General features: G+C 41.9%; 1 protein-coding gene across 5 annotated transcripts in view; it reads left to right on the forward strand.

The window, feature by feature from the left end:
• Nucleotides 1–19,881, forward strand: part of CYRIB (CYFIP related Rac1 interactor B) — a 121,410-nt gene that overhangs the window by 77,376 nt on the left and 24,153 nt on the right. For 4 of the 5 annotated variants that reach the window (XM_070942016.1, XM_070942017.1, XM_070942015.1 and 1 more), the window contains exons 3-5: nucleotides 5,014–5,047; nucleotides 17,496–17,578; nucleotides 19,274–19,395. In XM_070942016.1, the coding sequence (XP_070798117.1) occupies nucleotides 17,506–17,578; nucleotides 19,274–19,395 (195 nt within the window). In that variant the 5' untranslated portion in view covers nucleotides 5,014–5,047; nucleotides 17,496–17,505. The remainder of the gene's footprint in view (nucleotides 1–5,013; nucleotides 5,048–17,495; nucleotides 17,579–19,273; nucleotides 19,396–19,881) is intronic. The other variant, XM_070942020.1, reaches the window with a different exon arrangement.

Below are 19,881 nucleotides of genomic sequence, written 5' to 3' on the forward strand. Positions count from 1 at the left end.
CGCTTGATTCGAAAACTGATCCGAGAGGAGGCAGAGCTGCTACTAATAGCCCCGCTGTGGCCTCGGAGACCCTGGTATGCGGATCTACTGGAACTTTCCATCGTTCCGCCTTGGACGTTACCTCTCCAGGAAGACTTGCTAGTACAAGGGGTAGTCGTCCACCCAGATCCGCAGTGGCTCCGCTTAACCGCCTGGCGTTTGAGCGGCTCCAATTGCAGAAGGATGGAATCTCTGCCGGGGCAATCTCCGTGATTCAATCTGCCAGGCGTTCCTCCACGACACGGATTTATGAGGCTTCGTGGCGCGCCTTTACATCTTGGTGCCTGTCACACCATGTAGACCCGACATCACCTGATATTCCGGATGTATTGGACTTTTTACATGCCGGTCTCACCAAAGGTCTGGCCCCGGCGACCTTACGTCGCCAGGTAGCAGCTCTATCAACTGTCATCACCTGTGAACGACACCGCACGCTTTCTCTTAATCCCAGAATTCGGGAGTTTTTGCACGGTGCTACTAACATTTCTCCACCAGTGGTTCATAGGTACCCGTCATGGGACTTGCCTTTGGTTCTTAACTCTCTTACCGCTGCACCATTTGAACCTTTGGCCTCGGTGTCCCTAAAATATTTAACTTTCAAGGTCGCCTTCTTGTTAGCGATTACATCCGCTCGGCGGGTGTCGGAACTCACCGCCCTGTCTATACGCAAAGAGCTCTGTACCTTCCACATTGATAGGGTTGTCCTGAGGCTAGATCCAGCGTTTTTACCAAAGGTTAATTCCCTTTTTCACAGAGCCCAGGAGGTGATACTACCGAATTTTTGTCCAAATCCTCACCATCCCTCAGAGACACTATGGCATACCTTGGACGTTCGTCGGGCGCTTCGTCGCTACATCAGACGTACACAGTCCTTCAGGCAAACCGAAGCAATGTTTGTGTCCTTTCATCCATCATCTTTGGGGCGGAAGGTATCGTCAGCCACGTTGGCTCGATGGATCAAGGCCTGCATAGCAACCGCTTATGATGTTCAGGACCGGCCTCGTCCTCCACGTATTTATGCTCATTCTACCAGGAGTGCGGCCGCTTCCGCGGCTTGGGCCACACAGGCGTCAGTTCTAGATATTTGCCGTGCGGCCTCATGGGCTTCCGCTTCGTCATTTATTCGGCACTATAAAATTGATTTGTATGCTTCTGCGGAGGCTTCCTTTGGTCGCAGGGTTTTACAACAGGTGGCCACGGCCCAGGACTCTGAGAGCAGACAGCCCCCTCCCTGAGCAGTGAACTTGGGTACATCCCGTCCATGGATTGGAGGAGCAGCACAGTGGAAAAAGGACGTTGTCTCACCTGAACGTCCATTTTCGATGTGCTGCGACTCCAATCCATACCCGCCCTCGGGCTTTCTGCTATGTTTGGATTGTTACGGTTGTGTTGATATTTCAGTTGAGTTTTCCAGTTGAGTTATGGCGCCTTCGTGAGGAAAGACTGGAGTTGATTGGACAGAGTGGGCGTGGCCAGCTTGCAGGAAGGAGATCAGCACTCAGTTCTGCCCAGCAACTAAGGAGAAGCTACCCGTCCATGGATTGGAGTCGCAGCACATCGAAAATGGACGTTCAGGTGAGACAACGTCCTTTCCCACTTCCTTGGATGCCCTACGGAGGCTGAAAAGGCCCATTTCCCAACTCCCGGTGGGACAGGAAGTGACATTTTTTGCTGTCCCCAGCCTCCAGAACCTCTCTACGAGTCTCTAGGAGCCTCTCTAGGAGTCTGTAGGAGCTTCTCTAGGAGTCACTGGAGGCTGGGGACAGGAAAAAACATCACTTCCTGTCCCACCAGGAGTGGGGAAATGGGCCCTTTGAGCCTCCGTAGGGCCTCCAAGGAAGTGGGAAAGGCTGTTTTCGCCCTTCCCACATACACAGACAGGATCTGGAGCCAGGTAAGAAAGAAAAATGGGCCTTCCCCATCCCCCCCCCCCCAGGCCTTCCAGAGGCAGGAAACAACCTGTTTCCCTACTTCTGGTGGGCCCAGAAGGCCCGAAAATCAGCTGGCCAGCACGTGCATGCGCCCCAGAGCTGAGCTGGCGTGCCCACTAATATGGCTCCGCGTGCCACCTGTGGCACGTGTGCCATAGGTTCGCCATCACGGCTCTAAGGTGTTTGCAGTCATCAAGACCAGGTAGCTTATCTAACATTTAAGTAAAACATGTGTATGGAGATTCTTAGTCATCCAGGTCATGGTTGTCCCAAAGGTGCTTTTTCAAGAGGCAACTGGACTTTCTGGTTTTTTTCTTTGAAAACATTTTGCTTCTCATCCAAGAAGCTTCTTCAGCTCATGAAACAAAACATCTTCAAAGAAAAAAAAAACCAGAAAGTCCAGCTGCCTCTTGAAAAAGCACCTTTAGGTTAAGTAAAGCACATATACATGGCTGAGCTTTAATTAACACCATGGTCAGTGATATCGAAGCCCCTTGCAAATCATTCAGAATGGCCCATCCATCAAGTTGACCATGGTTTTCCCAGTGTCAGTGCCAGATCTGAAATTGCATCAGGTGTAGAGCCAGATACGATCAACCTGATAGTACATTTTGTCAAGGAGAACTCCTGGAGAATATACAGTATGTTCCATCCAGATACCTTCAAATAAAATTTCTTATGGCAGGTAGGACAACATATTTTTTGAGGTAGCTGAAATAGTAATCTCTTATTACCTCATCCATCTCTTTCTTGATAGCTATAGTAAGGATTAGAACAAAAGTAATCTATCAATCTTTTCCAAACACCTTATATTTTAAACAGATCCTAAACTTAAATAGTAAATTCAAACTTTTAAGAAAGAAAGAAAGAAAGAAAGAAAGAAAGAAAGAAAGAAAGAAAGAAAGAAAGGATACTTAAACCCTTTAAAAGCATTTACTGCATGTACTGCAGGCTACTTCTGCTGATCACCAGCTGCCAGCAGTTTGGCAGATCGAATCTCACCAGGCTCAGGGTTGACTCAACCTTCCATCCTTTCAAGGTCGGTAAAATGAGGACCCAGATTGTTGGGGGCAAGATGCTGACTCTGTAAACTGCTTAGAGAGGGCTGTAAAAGCACTATGAAGCGGTATATAAGGGCTATTGCTATTTATGGCTTTTTAATGCACCAGCTAATAATATAGGAATATTTCCTCTTGGATTAAAGAAACATCCAGTGCTTTTTATACCTCTTCCTTCAATCTTAATGTTTCACATACTCAATTACTGCCTCAGCATTCTTTCTAGTGTTGATACAGTGCAAGTACTGAGGGAAAATTTGAATGGATTTGGATTCTCTTTTGTCACGAAATGGATATGAAGGGCCAACAAGCAGATTTCTGCCCAAATTCCCTTGCAGGATACATAGTGAGATTCTTGGCCATATTGTATGGTTCTTTGCTTCTGAAATTCAGAACTTACTATGTGATGTTCCAGCTCCATGTGCAAATGGTTTGTCTGTTTAACCCACTTTTGCCATTCGTCAGTTCTCCCAGATATACACTACCTCCGTGGTTCTTCATATAGTAGATATTAGATCGTGTGAATTGAGATGTTTTAGATGGCTGCCCCACCATGTGCTTAGAACAGGGCAGTCAAACTCGATTTCATTTACGGTAGGCCACATCAGGGTTGTGTTTGACCTGGGGGGGGTGGGTTCGTGGCCAGGGTGGGCATGGTCAGCTTGATGTCACCCCTGTTGGGGGCGTCTCTGGTGGCCTGAGTGCTCTGCCCGTGAAAACGGGCTCATGAGCTCCGTTTTTGGCTACAACGGCCTCCTGCAACCCTCTGCCAGCAAAAACGGAGCTCAGGAGGGCCACACCGCTGGCAGAGACATCGTGGGCTGGTCCTTCGCTGTTTCCAGGGCAGCCCCATGGGCCAAATCTAAGCACCCCGTGGGCCAAATCTGGCCCCCGGATGAGTTTGACACCCCTGGCATAGAACATCCGTATAAATAGTTACCTTGGTGTGTTATGAGTTGATTTCAGGGTGGATAAAAATCAATGATTTTTTTTAAAAAAATAAAAAAAAACAGATTTTTTTGTTTTAAATCGGATTTTTTTGATTTTTATCAAATTTATTTTAATAAAAAACTTTTGGGGTAAAAATCTATCGTAAGATAGTTTTCTATTTAAGATACATTAATTTAGTTTATTCAGCATGAAATGGAGCTTAGTTATGTAGCATGAGGCTGTATATTCTGCAACACTGGGACTATCGGTGAGTCAACAGTGGGTCAAAGGAGTAGTAGAGATGACAGTTGCTCTTTAAAAATTATGATTTAAATCGAGTTGATTTAAATCAAGCCTTTTTACGTGATTTAAATCATGATTTAAATTGTGATTTAAATCAACTCGATTTAAATCAAATCCACCCTGGTTGATTTACACCTCTCAATCATACTTTTCCACTTTCCTCCCATTTAAAGTCTCCTTGACTCATACTAAGCTTGAACTGTATGAAAAATAACAGGTGCCCTACATGCCAGCAAAGTCTCTTGTCGTGTTGCAGACAGTGAAGTTGGAGAAAGAGGGGAAATGACTTAGCCTTTATTTGCATCCTTATTTCATATGCTGGTTTCACATCCTGATATGTGACCAAGCGTTGATGGTATCAGCATTAAGACCTTCTGCTTTAGCTCGGTAATTGCTTGATTAGATTTCGTCCAAATGCAATTCCAAATAAGAATTTTCCTGGCTGATAAGCACTGTAGCATAATCACCCCTCCACAGCCAGATTAGTATTCTTTTGAGGGAGAAAAATCTGCAAAAATCTACTCCCGTTTTTTAATATTTTAACTTGTATCTGCAATTATATTTAGAACATTGACAGCTGTATAGAAAATGTGCTAATATTTGATGCATAGAAGCTTCTGTTAGACCTTAGTGTATTTGCTAAGGGGACTTGGGTGTGACTAAAAATATATTCTGTTTGGGGGGAAAAACAGATGAAGTGTTAGTTGAAAACTGACTGGACGTGGCTTCATTTCCTCTTTTTATATTTTTAGATTGGGAACAAAAACAGAGCAGCACTGGCTGAAGGTGAGAATGTTGTTTTGTTACACAGTAAATGCTTGTTTCTCCCACCACCCTTGCTTGAAGCACCCTTGTTCTTTGTTTCGTTTTTGCAGTGAAGATTGTTACCTAAATTTGGTTTGGGGATGGTATCTGGAAACTGATTTTAAAACAGTTGTTAATGCAATATTGTTCTTTTTTCTTAAGTGAGACATAATGCAACCTTAATGCATAAGAACATATACCTTTTCTTAATCAATAAATGAATAAACAAACATGTCTTCCATTTTTAATTCCATTTTCTTGTACATGGCTCTCCCTGCAGCTCTTACTACACAGAATAATGAACTCTCCATGACTCCAAGTATTGAGTTATTTATTGCAATGCATTTTTAAAAAAGCAAAAGATGCTGATCTTAAGATATCACGTATGATTTCTCATAAATATTAGGAATTGCTGTAAATCCTATTTACCTAAATGTGATGCAACTTAGTTTGCATTTTATCATAGTTGACATGCTAGTAAAAATGAATCCTATATAGAATCCTATGTAGAATAGAATAGAGCTGGAAGGGACTTTGGAGGTCTTCTAGTCCAACCCCCTGCTCAAGCAGGAAACCCTATACCCATGATGGCGAACCTATGGCACGCGTAGGTGGCACGCGGAGCCATATCTGTGGGCACACGAGCATTGCCCTAGCTCAGCTCCAGCCTGCATCGTGCGCTGGCCAGCTGACTTTTGGGCCTTTCTGGAAGTCGGGAAATGGGCCGTTTCTGGCCTCCAGAGGGCCTTCGGGGGAGTGGGGAAGGCCGTTTTCGCCCCCCCCTAGGCTCCTAGAAAGCCTCTGGAGCCTGGGGAGGGCAAAAAATGGGCCTACCGGGCCCACCGGACCATCAAGTGCCAAAAGCGGGGTCGCACAAGGGAGTTGCGCATGCATGTACGGGGGCGGGGCACATTGAATAATGGGTGTGGGCACGTGCGCGCTCAACGCCCCCATGCTCCCCCCTGTTTTTGGCACGCGATGGCAAAAACGTTAGCCATCACTGCCCTATACCATTTCAGATAGTCCAGTCTTTTCTTAAAACTCTCCAGTGATGAAGCCCCTACAACATCTGAAGGAAATCTGTTCCACTGGTTAATTGTTCTCACTGTTAAGAAATTTATCCTTCATTCCAGATTGCTTCTCTCCTTGATTAGCTTCCATCCCTTCTGTCTTTCCTTCTGGTGCTTTGCAAAATAAGTTGACCCCCTCTTCTTTGTGGCAGCCCCTCAAATACTGGAATACTGCTATCATGTCACCCTTAGTCCAAAGGCAAATGTCATTGATGTCAGAATAATAAAAAGAATGCTAGAGGTGTAGCTATAGCACAATTTCAGTTTTCCATTCTGTTACAGAGCATTGGAAGTCACAAGAAAAAAAAATGAACTGTGATTTTGGAATATTTTTAAATCTCTCTAAATAAAACTGTTGCCTATTATTTATAAGGTTCCTGCTTCGTGTTTATTTGAATTGCTTTCATTGCCATAAATATTCAAAAAACAGTAATGCTTTATTCTCACTGAAGAGAACTGACACTTTGATTGCTTTTAATATCTTTTCAAACAGCCCTATTAATGAACATATTATTCTATAGTCGTTAGCTTCTTGCACCAATCTAAAGCCGCCTACTTAAAATTTGCCACTAGATGTCAGCAGTAGAAAAGAGAATAAGCAAGGATGTGTAGCGCAAGATACACAAGTGACTCAAAACGTTTGTTTTATCTTGCATCTGACACCCAGTGTTTGTTCAACTATTCCCATTCCTTGCAGCCATGAATATGTCTGGAACTTATGACCTAAACAGTATTTCTTGCAGTAGCTTAATTTACTTTGATTTTAGGAAGAGACAATTGTGTCTATGTTTTGTTTTGTTTTTTTCATTTTTAACTCTTTGAAATTATTGGAGGGAGGGATAGGAGTTAAGTGTTCTACATAGTGTATGAAATTATATTACAATATTGATAGTTGTACTTTCCTTTAGCAAAGAACGGAGAGCGTTGAACGGTAAGTCTGTGGAAACGTATATAAATGGTCTCTGCCAATTAGGAAACAAATATAGGTAGTCCTCGTTTAACGCCTAGTGATGGTCAAAGTTACAGATGATCTCCCAAAAGGTACTCATGACCCAGTTCCAGACTTCCAATGTCCACCTCTTATGGACACGTGGTTGCATTTTGGGTGCTTGCCAACTGGGTTGATTTATGGCTGTTTTTCAGCATCCCATAGTCACACAATCTTGAGTTTCAATGTAGTTTTGAAGTCTGCAGAGATTCTCAGTCATCCAGGTCATGATTGTCCCAAAGGTGACAATCAGGAGGCCACTGGACTTTCTTGTTTTTTTCTTTGAAGACATTTCGCTCCTCATCCAAGAAGCTTCTTCAACTCTTGACAGGATAGTGGGGGAATGGAAGGATTTATATTCCTTGCAGACAGCTGGTCATTTGCATCCTTTTAGATAGTTGTTGAGGCCATGTGGAGGTTTATCTGTGTCCTCAGAGTCACCAGAGTAGTGCTCCTGGATGCTGTAGTCTGCAATTTTTCCTCTGGAAATCCATTCCTTATTCCCACCCCATTCCAAGGGTGTTCATCCCAAATTACATAGCAAAAAGTTTGTAGAGATTCTCAGTCATCTAGGTCACGGCTGTCCCAAAGGTGCTTTTACAGGAGGCAACTGGACTTCCTTGTTTTTTTTCTTTGAAGAAAGTTCAGTTGCCTCCTGAAAAAAGCACTTTTGGGACAAATTTGCCAATTTCTGGTGATTGCTTCTAGTTTCTGACAAAAAAAAAAAATGCTCACTGAGTATAAAGGATTCGTTTTAACGATCCCCGCATTTGCTTATCTGGCCCATTCGCTTAAACAACCACCACAAACAAAACCTTAAAAGTCGGGTCCCAGTCATGCAGTAATTTGCTTCAACGGCCACCGTGACTTACCACTGTAATTATGGGCTCAGTTATTTATTTATTTATTGGTTCGATTTACTGTATATGCCGCCCTTTTCCGGAGACTCAGGGCGGCTTACAATGCGTTAAGCAATAGCCTTCATACTTTTGTATATACCTGCTTAGCAGGGCTTTTGGCCCCCCCTCCCCAAGCGGTGTTCTTTTTTTAATACAAAGTCAGCTTATTGCCCCCACAAACCGGGTCCTCATTTTACCTACCTCGGAAGGATGGAAGGCTGAGTCAACCTTGAGCCTGGTGAGATTTGAACTTGTAGTAATTGCAGGCAGCTGGTGTTACTTAACAGTACTTTTAGTCTGCTGCGCCACCAAGGCTCTTATTATGGTTGTAGGTCGACGACTACCTGTAGTGGCAGAAAGAATTTGGCAAATTCATCTTCCACAGTAGGCTACTGTTGTGTTTGATTTTGGAATTCATATTCCTGCAAGAGCTGGGCTGCAAAGATGGCTGGTTTCGCAGGGGTGGGTGTGTTTCTGCAATTCAAATTTTAATAGCCGACTTCTTCAAGGGACGGTTGTACGGCACAGAATGGCTGCCAGGTTTTTATGTGCAGTTCACGAAGAGGAAATGCTCGCCTGGGTTCGTGGTTGGTTGCTAGTTTCACAAGGGAGTGAAAAGGAAGTGCATCAGCCTTTGCCCTCGTCTCTTTGACGCTCTCCAAACATTGAGTATCGCATTTATTTATTCATTTATTTATTTGTTTGTTTATTTGTTTGTTGATTGATTGATTGATTGATTGGTTCGATTTATATGCCGCCCTTCTCCGGAGACTCAGGGTGGCTTACAATGCGTTAAGCAATAGCCTTCATACTTTTGTATATACCTGCTTAGTAGGGCTTTTTGGGCCCCCCTAAGCGGTGTTCTTTTTTATACAAAGTCAGCTTATTGCCCCCACAATCCGGGTCCTCATTTTACCTACCTCGGAAGGATGGAAGGCAGAGTCAACCTTGAGCCTGGTGAGATTTGAACTCGCAGTAATTGCAGGCAGCTGGCAGCTAAGTGATACTTAATAGCGCTTTAGTCCGCTGCTCCACCAAGGCTCCTTTAATTTAGACATTTAAAGAAGTATTAAAAGCATGAAGAGTTGAGCGAACAATATTTGCTTGTTTTTTTCCAAAATGCTCAATAATATGAGGGGCCCTTGGGGCTCTCTGAGCTTGCTTGTTTTCTTGTAGACGTTTCATTACCCAAACTAGGTAACTTCATCAGTGCTGTCAGTTTGCTGTCAATTTATATTCTACTGAGTTGCCCATCAGTGTGGGTGGGGATGGTCTTAGACAGGGGTGTCAAACTCGATTTCATTGAAGTCCGCATCAGGTTGTGTTAGATTTCGGGGGGCCAGGGTGGGCATGGCCAGGATGTCACTAGTGTTGGGGGGGGGTACCTGTGGTGGTCCGAGCTCTCCACCAGCGAAAATGGGCTCCCGAGTTCCATTTTCATCTGTGATGGCCTCTTGCAACCCTCCGCCAGCAAAAACAGAACTTGGGGGGGCCACGCATGGCCCTTGCGAGCTACTTTTTCGGCTGGCAGAGTCACCGCGGGCCAGTCCATCGCTGTTTCCAGGACGGCACCGCGGGCCAGGTCTAAGCACCCCACAGGCCAGATCTGCCCCCCCCCCCCGGCCTTGGGTTTGACACCCCTGGTCTTAGAGATTCTTTGGTTGGGCTGTTTGCTGTTGGCTTCTTTGGCAGCTTCTTGATTAGGGTATAGTTTACTTGATTGTAGGCCTGATGTTAACCTTGGAGTTGTTAACCAAGGACCCCCTCATGTCAACCCTGAGCTACAAATATTCTCCTTTATTATGCTCAACACATTTTACAGCCTGGATTTTACTTTCTAAGAAACCCGATGCAACAGGTAGCTCTTTCCTCCTGTTAGGTAAGCTTGATGATCATTACCAGAGACTGATGGAAGTGTGGTAGTTGTGCCTGCTTTTGTCAGATGGCCGATTTGGAATTCGAAGTTGGGAAATGCGTAGTAAGCAAACAAGCTTAGAAACGGAGCAGCTTTCATTCTTCTTCGTTTTTGCGTCTTGTTCTAGGAGTGGATATTTATCCTTTCATCATTTTGCTGGAAATTTCATTTACTGCTCTTTCACCATTAAAATAGGTTCTTCTTCTGCAGCTCCTGACCATGGCAGGTAAAGATAAAAAAGCTGAAGTTGCTAAAGAGAAAATGTTGCTGAATCCTATTTCCTCAGTCCCCACCACAACAAAAGCCTAGCAAATATTTCCTCTTATTTCAATATCTGTATTAAATTCCTTGTCCATTGTACGTTCTTGCACTGTATTATTTGCTATGGAGCTCCTCAGGGTTTGGGATTTTTGTGATTAAGAGATAATCCATCCATCATTCATCTATCTACAATAGTGGCCAAAATTGTGGAAACCTTTTGGCTTTTAGGAGCCTTGGTAGTACAGTGGTTTAATGCACCCTGTTATTAACACAGCTGCCTGCAATTACTGCAGGTTCAAATCTTACCAGGCTCAAGGTTGACTCAACCTTCCATCCTTTCTAAGGTAGGTAAATTGAGGACCCAGTTTGTGGGGGCAATAAGCTGACTTTGTATAAATATACAAAAGTATGAAGGCTATTGCTTAACGCATTGTAAGCCGCCCTGAGTCTCCAGAGAAGGGCGGCATATAAATCAAATTAAAAAAAAAAGTGTATTTTCTAAAACTAGCTAATACCACCACTTTTTTTTTTTGACAGAAAAAGTGGGGGATAGTGGGGGAATGGAAGGATTTATATTCCTTGCAGACAGCTGGTCATTTGCATCCTTTTAGAGGGTTGTGAAGAACTTGGAGGTTATCTGTGTCCTTAGGGTCACCCAAGTAGTGCTCCTCGTTCCTGTAGTCTGCAATTTTTCCCTCTGGAAATCCATTCCTTATTGCCACACCATTCATAGGGTGTTCATCTCAAATTGTATTTCCAAAAGTCTGTGGAGATTCTCAGTCATCCAGGTCATGGTTGTCCCAAAGGCAGGAGGCAACTGGACTTCCTTGTTTTTTTCTTTTGAAGACGTTTAGGTTCTCATCCAAGAAGCTTCTTCAGCTCCGACATTCAATTGTAGTCATAAATCAAGAGCTACATGTATTGGGTATCATTGGTTGGTTGTATGGATGGATACCATTGGTACATTAAAACACATATCTAGTTTATTGTGTGCATTGTTTACCCATTATTAGAAATTATGGGAACTGACTCATGATCACTGTTGTTTTCTGTGATTTAAACATTTGGCAGTCTCTTCTATTCATTAGTATTAAATCCTTCCACACTGCACTTCATTATCCTTGTAGACATGGGTGTGAGTGAGGGAGAGATCTAAAGGACCCTAGTGTATGATGCAAATGTACTAGCCAGCTTTTGATATCTTGTGTTTTGAATGTCATTTAGGAAGAAATAGAGTGAATGTGCTTATTTTATAAAAAGAGCTGCCATACTACCTTCATATATCGGTTCTCCAAATGAAAAAGTAGAATAGCTTTGCAGTTCGTTATTTTGAGCCTTCGAAGAATATTTCTTTATCTTGGGGGTTTTCCTCCCAAAGTATTGAAATTGAACCAGGGTGTTGTTATCATTCACTGAGCCACGTGTCGGGGATAAAGTACCTTCTTTTCCTCAAAATAAGACATCCCCTGATAATAAGCCCAATCGGGCTTTTGAGAGCATGGCAATAAGGCCAAGCGCTTATTTCAGGGTTCAAAAAAAATATAAGACAGGGTCTTATTTTCGGGAAAACACGGTAGTTATTAATGTACTCTTACCCCTAAGGGACTTCTCTCTGATGCTTCAGAATTGGTATTACATCTTGTAATTCCATTGCGTCTTCCTCTGAATTAAGCCCAAACTAAAATGTATCAGATGCATCCAGCAGGAAGGCCATGCGTGCAAGTCTCGTTTGGAAAATGTGCCCCAGCTTTCTGCCTGTCTGATTTTGACATGGCCCCTTGCATCAGACAATCCCATAAGGCTGTAATGGGCCGAGTCATTGTAATCAAATGCAGCGTTCCATGTGTCTAATTTCGTGAAAGTAGGTCAAGTTGGAAACAGTATTTTCCACTGATTTCTGCAGTCTGTTCTTATAGGGGGCCGGAAGCAGAGTTGGCTGATATCTTGGTGTATAATCTGGACCAACCAATGGTATGAATTACACGGTCATTGGCATTTGGGTCTGTAAATATCTCCCATCAGACAGCATCTGATAATGAGAATTAGTGCCTAAAAATAGCTAAATTGGAAAGCATTAAAATAGATGAATACCTTCTCATTCTAAAGAGGAAAATAATTACCGTATTTTTCGGAGTATAAGATGCACATTTCCCCATCCCTAAAAGTGGGTAGAAATGTCAGTGCATCTTATGCAGCGAATGTTGCCGAAGCCCCGCCCACCTGCCGGCCCCACCCTTTGGCTATTTTCTGCCTCTGCGCATCCCGTTTTCGGCCTCCACATGCCCTATTATAGACCCGTTCCAGACTGCGGGGGTCACCATAGCACATCGCCATCGATCGCCGCCTCCGTGCATCGTGTTTTTTACCTCTGTACGTCACATTTTCGGCTTCCGCATGCCTCATTTTAGACCTGTTCCACGCTGCGGGGATCGCCACAGCACATCACCTCCGTGCATCGCGCTTTTGGCCTCCACACACCCCTTTTTAGTCCAATTCCAGCTGCGGAGATCGTCACAGCACAACGCCGCCAGTCACCGCCTCCGTGAGTCACATTTTTGGCTTCTGCATGCCCCATTCTTGGCGGGTTTTAGGTGGTGGCCGCCCTGCTGGTCCCCACCACCTGGAACTGGCCAAAAACGTGATATGCAGAGGCCAAAAACGGGGCGTGTGGAGACCGAAAATGCAACACGGAGGCCGAAAACACAACGTGCGGATGCGGCGATCGATGGCGATGTGCTGTGGCGATCCCCGCAGCCTGAAACAGGTCTAAAATGGAGCATCTGGAGGCTGAAAACGCAACACGCGGAGGCCAAAAACGCGACGCGTGGAGGTAGCGATGGGCTGTGGCGATCCCCGCAGCCTGGAACAGCTGATTGGCGGTATTCCAGGAGGCCAATCCAACCGCCAATCAGCTGTTCGTGCTGAATCAGGCTGCGATAACGTGCTAAAGCTGACCAGGCTGTTTGCTGTAAGGACGCTAGCCAGATGAATACCGATGGATGTTGGTAGGCAGAGGCAGAATTTTTTTTTTCTTGTTTTCCTCCCCAAAAACTAATACTTATCTTATACTCAGGAGCGTCTTATACTCTGAAAAATACGGTATGTTTTGTCGAACCAGAGCTATAGCGTTCATATATTTTGCCTTCTGTCAATGAATGACAATTAGAGCTCTTAGAGTATGTAACTTCCTGCAGTAGAGTTAACAATACTATAAAACAGGGCAGAAGTGTTTGTTCTTCCTTTCAGTGCCAGCTGGAGTGGTAAAAGTTAAAAGGCAGAAGGCATGTAAAATTATTGATTTCTCAGTTGAGTTACTGAAATCCTCCTCCTTCCGTTGCTACACCTGTTGCAGCTTGAGAGAATGGCCCCTAAATAATAGCAGGCAATAAGTAACATTCAGTGAAGGTAGTTTCATTGTAGGGCTGGTGGGGAAATGTGTTTTCCTTCCCTTTGTGTTTACATCTGACCATACTTTATAAATATAGAGAGCTCTATTAATATAAAAGCCCACTAGAAGTGCTTGTGTATTACTGTACTGGGGATTCTCTCCCCCTTTTGCCCCATAAATCAATATTACATTATGGTTACTGTGGTTGCATCATAAGCTGTGGGAACTGGCGCGTAGTTAGTTCAGAGAAAAGAAACCCTAATGAATCCGAGGTTTAATTCTATAACTTTGCTCCATGATGTTGAAAGATTCTAATTTCTGATAGCAGCTGGTTTATTAATCACCCAAGACTGTTTTGACCTTAAGAGTTCATGTAGGAAAGCTTTAGAAACTCATCCTCCTGCTTTTTTAACCTTAATGCATGCAGTCTGCCCCACAACTGTGGGAAGGAGGGGGAAACAAGGTTTTCCTCATTCATGCACCAATAATTGCTTTTTCAGCAGATGGTTTCCTGCAGCATCCGAGTTCCACGCTGCCGATTTTCCCAGAATATCATTTGTCTCAACATGATACTTTAAAGCATAGGCTTGACATCTTGTTAAATTGTCGGCATTTAAGATTCTTAGACCTAAAAAGGAAGCATTTCAGGGGTGCCATCCATCTTAATCCCATAACTTTCCCATAACACAGCTTGCTGTGAAAAATAAACCTACCTTTTGTGGGTGAAGGAAAGTCATTTTGGAAGTGAAATGTACAACAAGCTGCTGACTAAACTGGATTGCACTTAACATTTCTCTCAATAAATGATAAATACTTTCTGGGTAGCAGAAGATTATTAAAGCCAGTTGTTGAGAAGGAAATATTGCCATTCAACTCTGGTTCAGTGGTAAAATGACCCGAGAAACATAATTTTGGAGATATTACGGGTTTTTCTTTGAAAATTGTATTGTATACCTTTCTTCTCTGCATTAAAAGAAACATATTTTCCTCTTCAACGTATCTATTGGTTATTAATATGTAAATACAGTAGGGGCCAAAATTGTGGAAACCTTTTGGGAAAAGTGTATTTTCTAAAACTAGCTAATAATACCACTTTTTTGGTGGGAGTAGTACCATAAAATTATATATTAATGGAAAGAATTTAATCAAGAATGTAATGCAATAACTTTTATGAAGAATTTGCTATTGGAATAGCAGTTACAGTATAAAGAAGAAAAGTGAAACACATAGAAAAAAAAATGAGATATACAAAAATGATCACCATAGAAAAAACGAGATATACAGAAATTATCACCATGTCAGTTAATACTTAGTTGGGTAATCTTTAGCATGAATTACAGCCTTACAAGGTCTTCCCATGGAGTGAACCAAGTCTTTTAGTACTGCAGCTGTTATAATGTGAAACCAAGATTGAATGATGGCTTCTGTTAACTGGGTTTTAATGCTGGGTCGCTTCTGACTAACAAGTTTCTTTAGTCGGCTCCCTAGATTTTCAATTAGGTGAAGGTCTGGGCTATTCCCAGGCCATTCCAGCAGTGGAATATGAGTATCTTGAAACTCTCCCCCCCCAAAAAAAAGTGGTGTTATTAGCCATCAAACTTCAAAAATACACTTTTCCCAAAAGGTTTCCACAATTTTGGCCACTACTGTAGGTAATAATAAACTTGATATCCCTTTCTATGGATAATTCAAGAATATACATGGTGTGTGTTTGTGTATGTGTGTGTGTGTGTAGCTATGCACTTAGAGAAAAAAAAACAAATAGGAGAAAGGCTTTAGTATTTAAAAAAAATTATAACTGTATACTTATGCTGGATACCTGCTGTGATGATATAGATTGAGGAATAAGCAATTTTTCTGCTTTTTGGATTACAGTTTCCATCAGCTGTGTTGGAAGTCATACTCCAAAGCATTTTAAGGGCATTCAGCTGCTTGGGCCCTATTTTAAAGTATGGAAGAATGATGAGAATTTGTTGTTAATATGATGTGAAAGCAGCAAAGAAAGGAAGACCTGGATGTTCAGATCTGCCAAATCTATAAGCTGTGGGCAAAGGGAAAATATATTTGCTCACTGATAAGGGGATTGGATTCAGTAATTCAAAGAGCCTCTTTCAACTCTAAAAGTAAAGGTTCCCCTCACACATGTGTTAGTTGTTCCCGACTCTAGGGGGCGGTGCTCATCTCAGTTTCAAAGCCGAAGAGCCAGCGCTGTCCAAAGACGTCTCCCTGGTCATGTGGCCGACATGACTAAATGCCAAAGGTGCACGGAATGCTGTTACCTTCCCACCAAAGGTGGTCCCTATTTTTCTATTTGCATTTTTATGTGCTTTCAAACTGCTAGGTTGGCAGAAGGTGGGACAAGTAACGGGAGCTCACCCCATTACATGGCACTAGGGATTCGAATCGCTGAACTGCCGACCTTTCAATCGACAAGCTCAGCATCTTAACCACTGAGCCACCGTGTCCCCTTTCAAATCTAGGCATCTGTTAAATCTAAGAAGAGTAGTATAATCGTCCTTGGGGAACTGTGTGGTCTGTGGCTTTAGTGGATTCGGAATGGGGTTCCTTTTTTAAAAAAATAAATTTTATTATTTTCTGTTTATTACATTTCTTAGTGCTTAATAAACATTAAGTTGTCTGGGTATTTAAATTGCCCTACTTACTCTCCACCCCTTTTTTCCAACCATTGGTAAAATAAGTTCCATGTTTGATAATATTCCGTGCCTTCTTTCTGTTTGATTTTCAATGTAAGTCTAACCATTTCTACGCAATCTAATATCTTCTTTATCTCTTCATCCTGCGGTATTTCTTCATTTTTCCAATATTGTGCGAAAATAATCCTCGCTGCTGTTAAGACATGTAATATTACCTACATACTTATCAATTTTTTCTGATACCATCCCTAATAAAAACAGTTCAGGTTTGAAATCTACATGTTTCCCTATTATCATTTCTATCCATCTGTGTATTTTTGCCAATTTTTTTAGCTTTAACACAAGTCTACCACATATAATAAACTGTGCCAGGTTTTTTTTATTACATTTCCAACATGACATATTTTTAAACATCTTAGCTAACCTAGCAGGTGGTAAATGCCATCTTTAAAACCTTTTATATAAATTTTCTTTATAAGAAGTTGCCATTGTGAACTTACAGTTTCTTTCCCATAAATTTTGCCATTTCTCTAGTTCTATGTTATAGCCAAAACATTTTTCCCATTGTACCTTTTATTTGTTCATCCTCCATTTTTAAGAAAATGGAAGTTATATAAAAGTTATTATAAAGTTATATAAAAGAAGTTATATAAAAGGACGCAGTGGCTAAGACGCTGAGCTTGTCGATCGAAAGGTCGGCAGTTCAAATCCCTAGTGCCGCGTAACGGGGTGAGCTGCCGTTAGTTGTCACAGCTTCTGCCAACTTAGCAGTTTGAAAGCACGTAAAAAATGCAAGTAGAAAAATAGGGACCACCTTTGGTGGGAAGGTAACAGCGTTCTGTGCGCCTTTAGCGTTTAGTCATGCCGGCCACATGATCACGGAGACGTCTTCGGAAAGCGCTGGCTCTTTGGCTTTGAAACGGAGATGAGCACCGCCCCTTAGAGTCAGGATTGACTAGCACAGATGTGCGAGGGGAACCTTTACCTTTAAGAAATTAGATACCTTCTTAATTAGTTTTTCATCAGAGTTCAACGGAATGAGATTCCTGTGCCTTTCATTTGTTATGGAAGAGCCAACTGTCATCTGTAGGACATTGGGAATTTGGAGGTGATATGTCCACTCTGTTGATCATTGATAGGGAGTGACTGAGCTCCCAAGGGTATGTGAATATCAATGTATTCATCTCCTCCTAAAGAAAATGTCTTTCCTAAAAATATTTCCTAAAGAAAATATGTCTTCTTTTTGTCTCAACAGGCATCTTAACATGGGGAACCTTCTTAAAGTTTTGACATGCACAGACCTTGAACAGGGACCAAACTTTTTCCTGGATTTTGAAAGTGAGAACTGTTTTTAACTTGTGTATCATAAGCCCTGGCTATTTGTTTTATGTATTTCTGAAAAAGAACCTTATTAGACAATGCCTGAATCATAAATTAAGTTCCCTTTTGCCATCACTCACATCCTGAATGCCATCACTCTGCTAAACAAATAATTCCCTCAACATTGTCAAACTATTTACTAAATCTGCACTACTATTAATCTTCTCATTGTTCCCACCACCCATCTCCTTCCACTTATGACTGTAATTTTGTTGCTTGTATCCTTACGATTTATATTGTTTTGTTTCCGGATTGCTTATTTGTACCCTATGACTATCATTAAGTGTTGTGCCTTATGATTCTTGATGAACGTATCTTTTCTTTTATGTACACCAAGACAAATCCCTTGTTTGTCCAATCATACTTGGCCAATAAAAAATTCTAATTCTAATTTTATTGGCTAATTTATATGAGAGTGGGTTACACAAGGATGAAAAAATCTGAGCACGTGTTAGGAGTATTCACTGAGACAACAATATCCATTTAGGAAAAAAGGGGTTATTGTGTTAATTAATTATAGGTTATAATAAACATGTTTTAAGTATTTTGTTGGTGCCCATAATTTGTATTCAACTGTAGTGGAACAGATCTTGCGAAGCTAGCAAGTCCTATTTTATCAGAACTGGGAAACCAATTTCAAAAGAAGAGGGCCCTAAAGCTTATGGTGAAACTGGTTTCTTTTGAATAATCACAGTTTTGCAGTTTGAATGTAACAAAACCCCAAGATTAAGAGGCTTCCTTGTAAAATGAAGTTGCTGCAAAGCAGCTGGATGGGCAAGCAAAACATCTGTGCATAACTCCCCTGAATAAGGCCATAACAAGCATTTCCATTTAGAAGTTTTCCTTATGAAGGCTGTGCAGCCCTTCAGATTCAAAGGAGAAAAGATTCTTTGGTGCACATAGTGGTACAGTCATGTCACTAGGTAATAACTCCTTCAACTACACCCATCTTTATTGGATTGCACCACAAAGGCAGCCGTGTGACCCTGGGAAAAGATGCAGCTACTTTAATGAGGTGTTTCCCATTCTCTGTAGAATCCTTTCTTCCTTTCACATCCAAAGTAGTATACAGCTCAATGCCTTCTAATTTTCAAAAAGCACTGCGAGAGAACAGAGAAATGTGTTAAATGTTCCTGATTTGGGATAAAGATCTTTTAAATGAAATTAGAATACATTCTATGCCCATGTGGCTTTATAATAGATGTAGTATCTCTTTTTATTAGCCTCTTAAAATCACTCCGAATGGTACCTAAAATTTCACAAGAATGCTGATCAGTGATAATATTTTTATATTTGGTGGTGGGGACATAACACAAGAACACATTGCCTGAAAATGTAGTTGATCTACTTTAATCTGCAAGATTCTTGCAATGATATATGAAAGTAAACTGATAAAACGAGATCTACCCAGGCTACCACCAATGTAACGGATAAAAGAGATCATCCACTGGTTGATAAATATAAAATAAATAAAGTTAAGCCACACAAACATTATCTTGATGACAGATAAATTGTCATCGAATGTCACAGTGGAAAGATATTCCACTAAAGTTGAGAATGGTTGATAGAATTAGGAATAAAATACGGGCATAATATTTAGATTTGTAAACTGGATGACTCCATACGCAACCTGATATTCTCTCCTGTGTGTAGATGCTCAACCTACAGAATCAGAAAAGGAAATTTACAATCAGGTAAATGTAGTGTTAAAGGATGCAGAAGGAATCCTGGAAGATTTACAATCCTACCGAGGAGCTGGACATGAAATACGAGAGGTAAACTTCATCGGATACTCAATTCAGGAATCCTGTTCTAAAAGCCTAGCGCCCACGAGCTTCCTTGCGATCAGTGAAGGCCTCTTGATATCTTAACTGAGAAAATGTTAGATTATATTGCTTGTTTATCAGCCTTAACATAATACTTACAAGCATACTCAGTAGGTCAAGAGTCTTGATCAGTGTTTTTCAACACAGTGTTGGCAACTCTGGGTGGACTTTAGCCAGCTTTATGCTGGATGGGGAATTTTGGGAGTTGAAGTCCACCCATCTTAAAAGTTGCCAAGTTTGAAAAAAACTGGTCTTGATGTCTTTAGCAATCACGCAAAGGGTTTGCTTTATACTTTTCCATGTAAGCAATCAATTCCATGCACACAAATTACATCTATTTCTCATTTGTTGTGTCACCACCACACTGCTCCCTTTAAGGATAACACTTTATTTAAGGCATCTCCTTTCCCCCACTTTTGACCCATCAGTATGTGG

Source organism: Pituophis catenifer, unplaced genomic scaffold (genome assembly GCF_029215685.1).
Source record: "Pituophis catenifer annectens isolate HBS135680 unplaced genomic scaffold, rPitCat1.0.hap2 SCAF_3, whole genome shotgun sequence".
Taxonomy (NCBI): Eukaryota; Metazoa; Chordata; class Lepidosauria; order Squamata; family Colubridae; genus Pituophis; species Pituophis catenifer.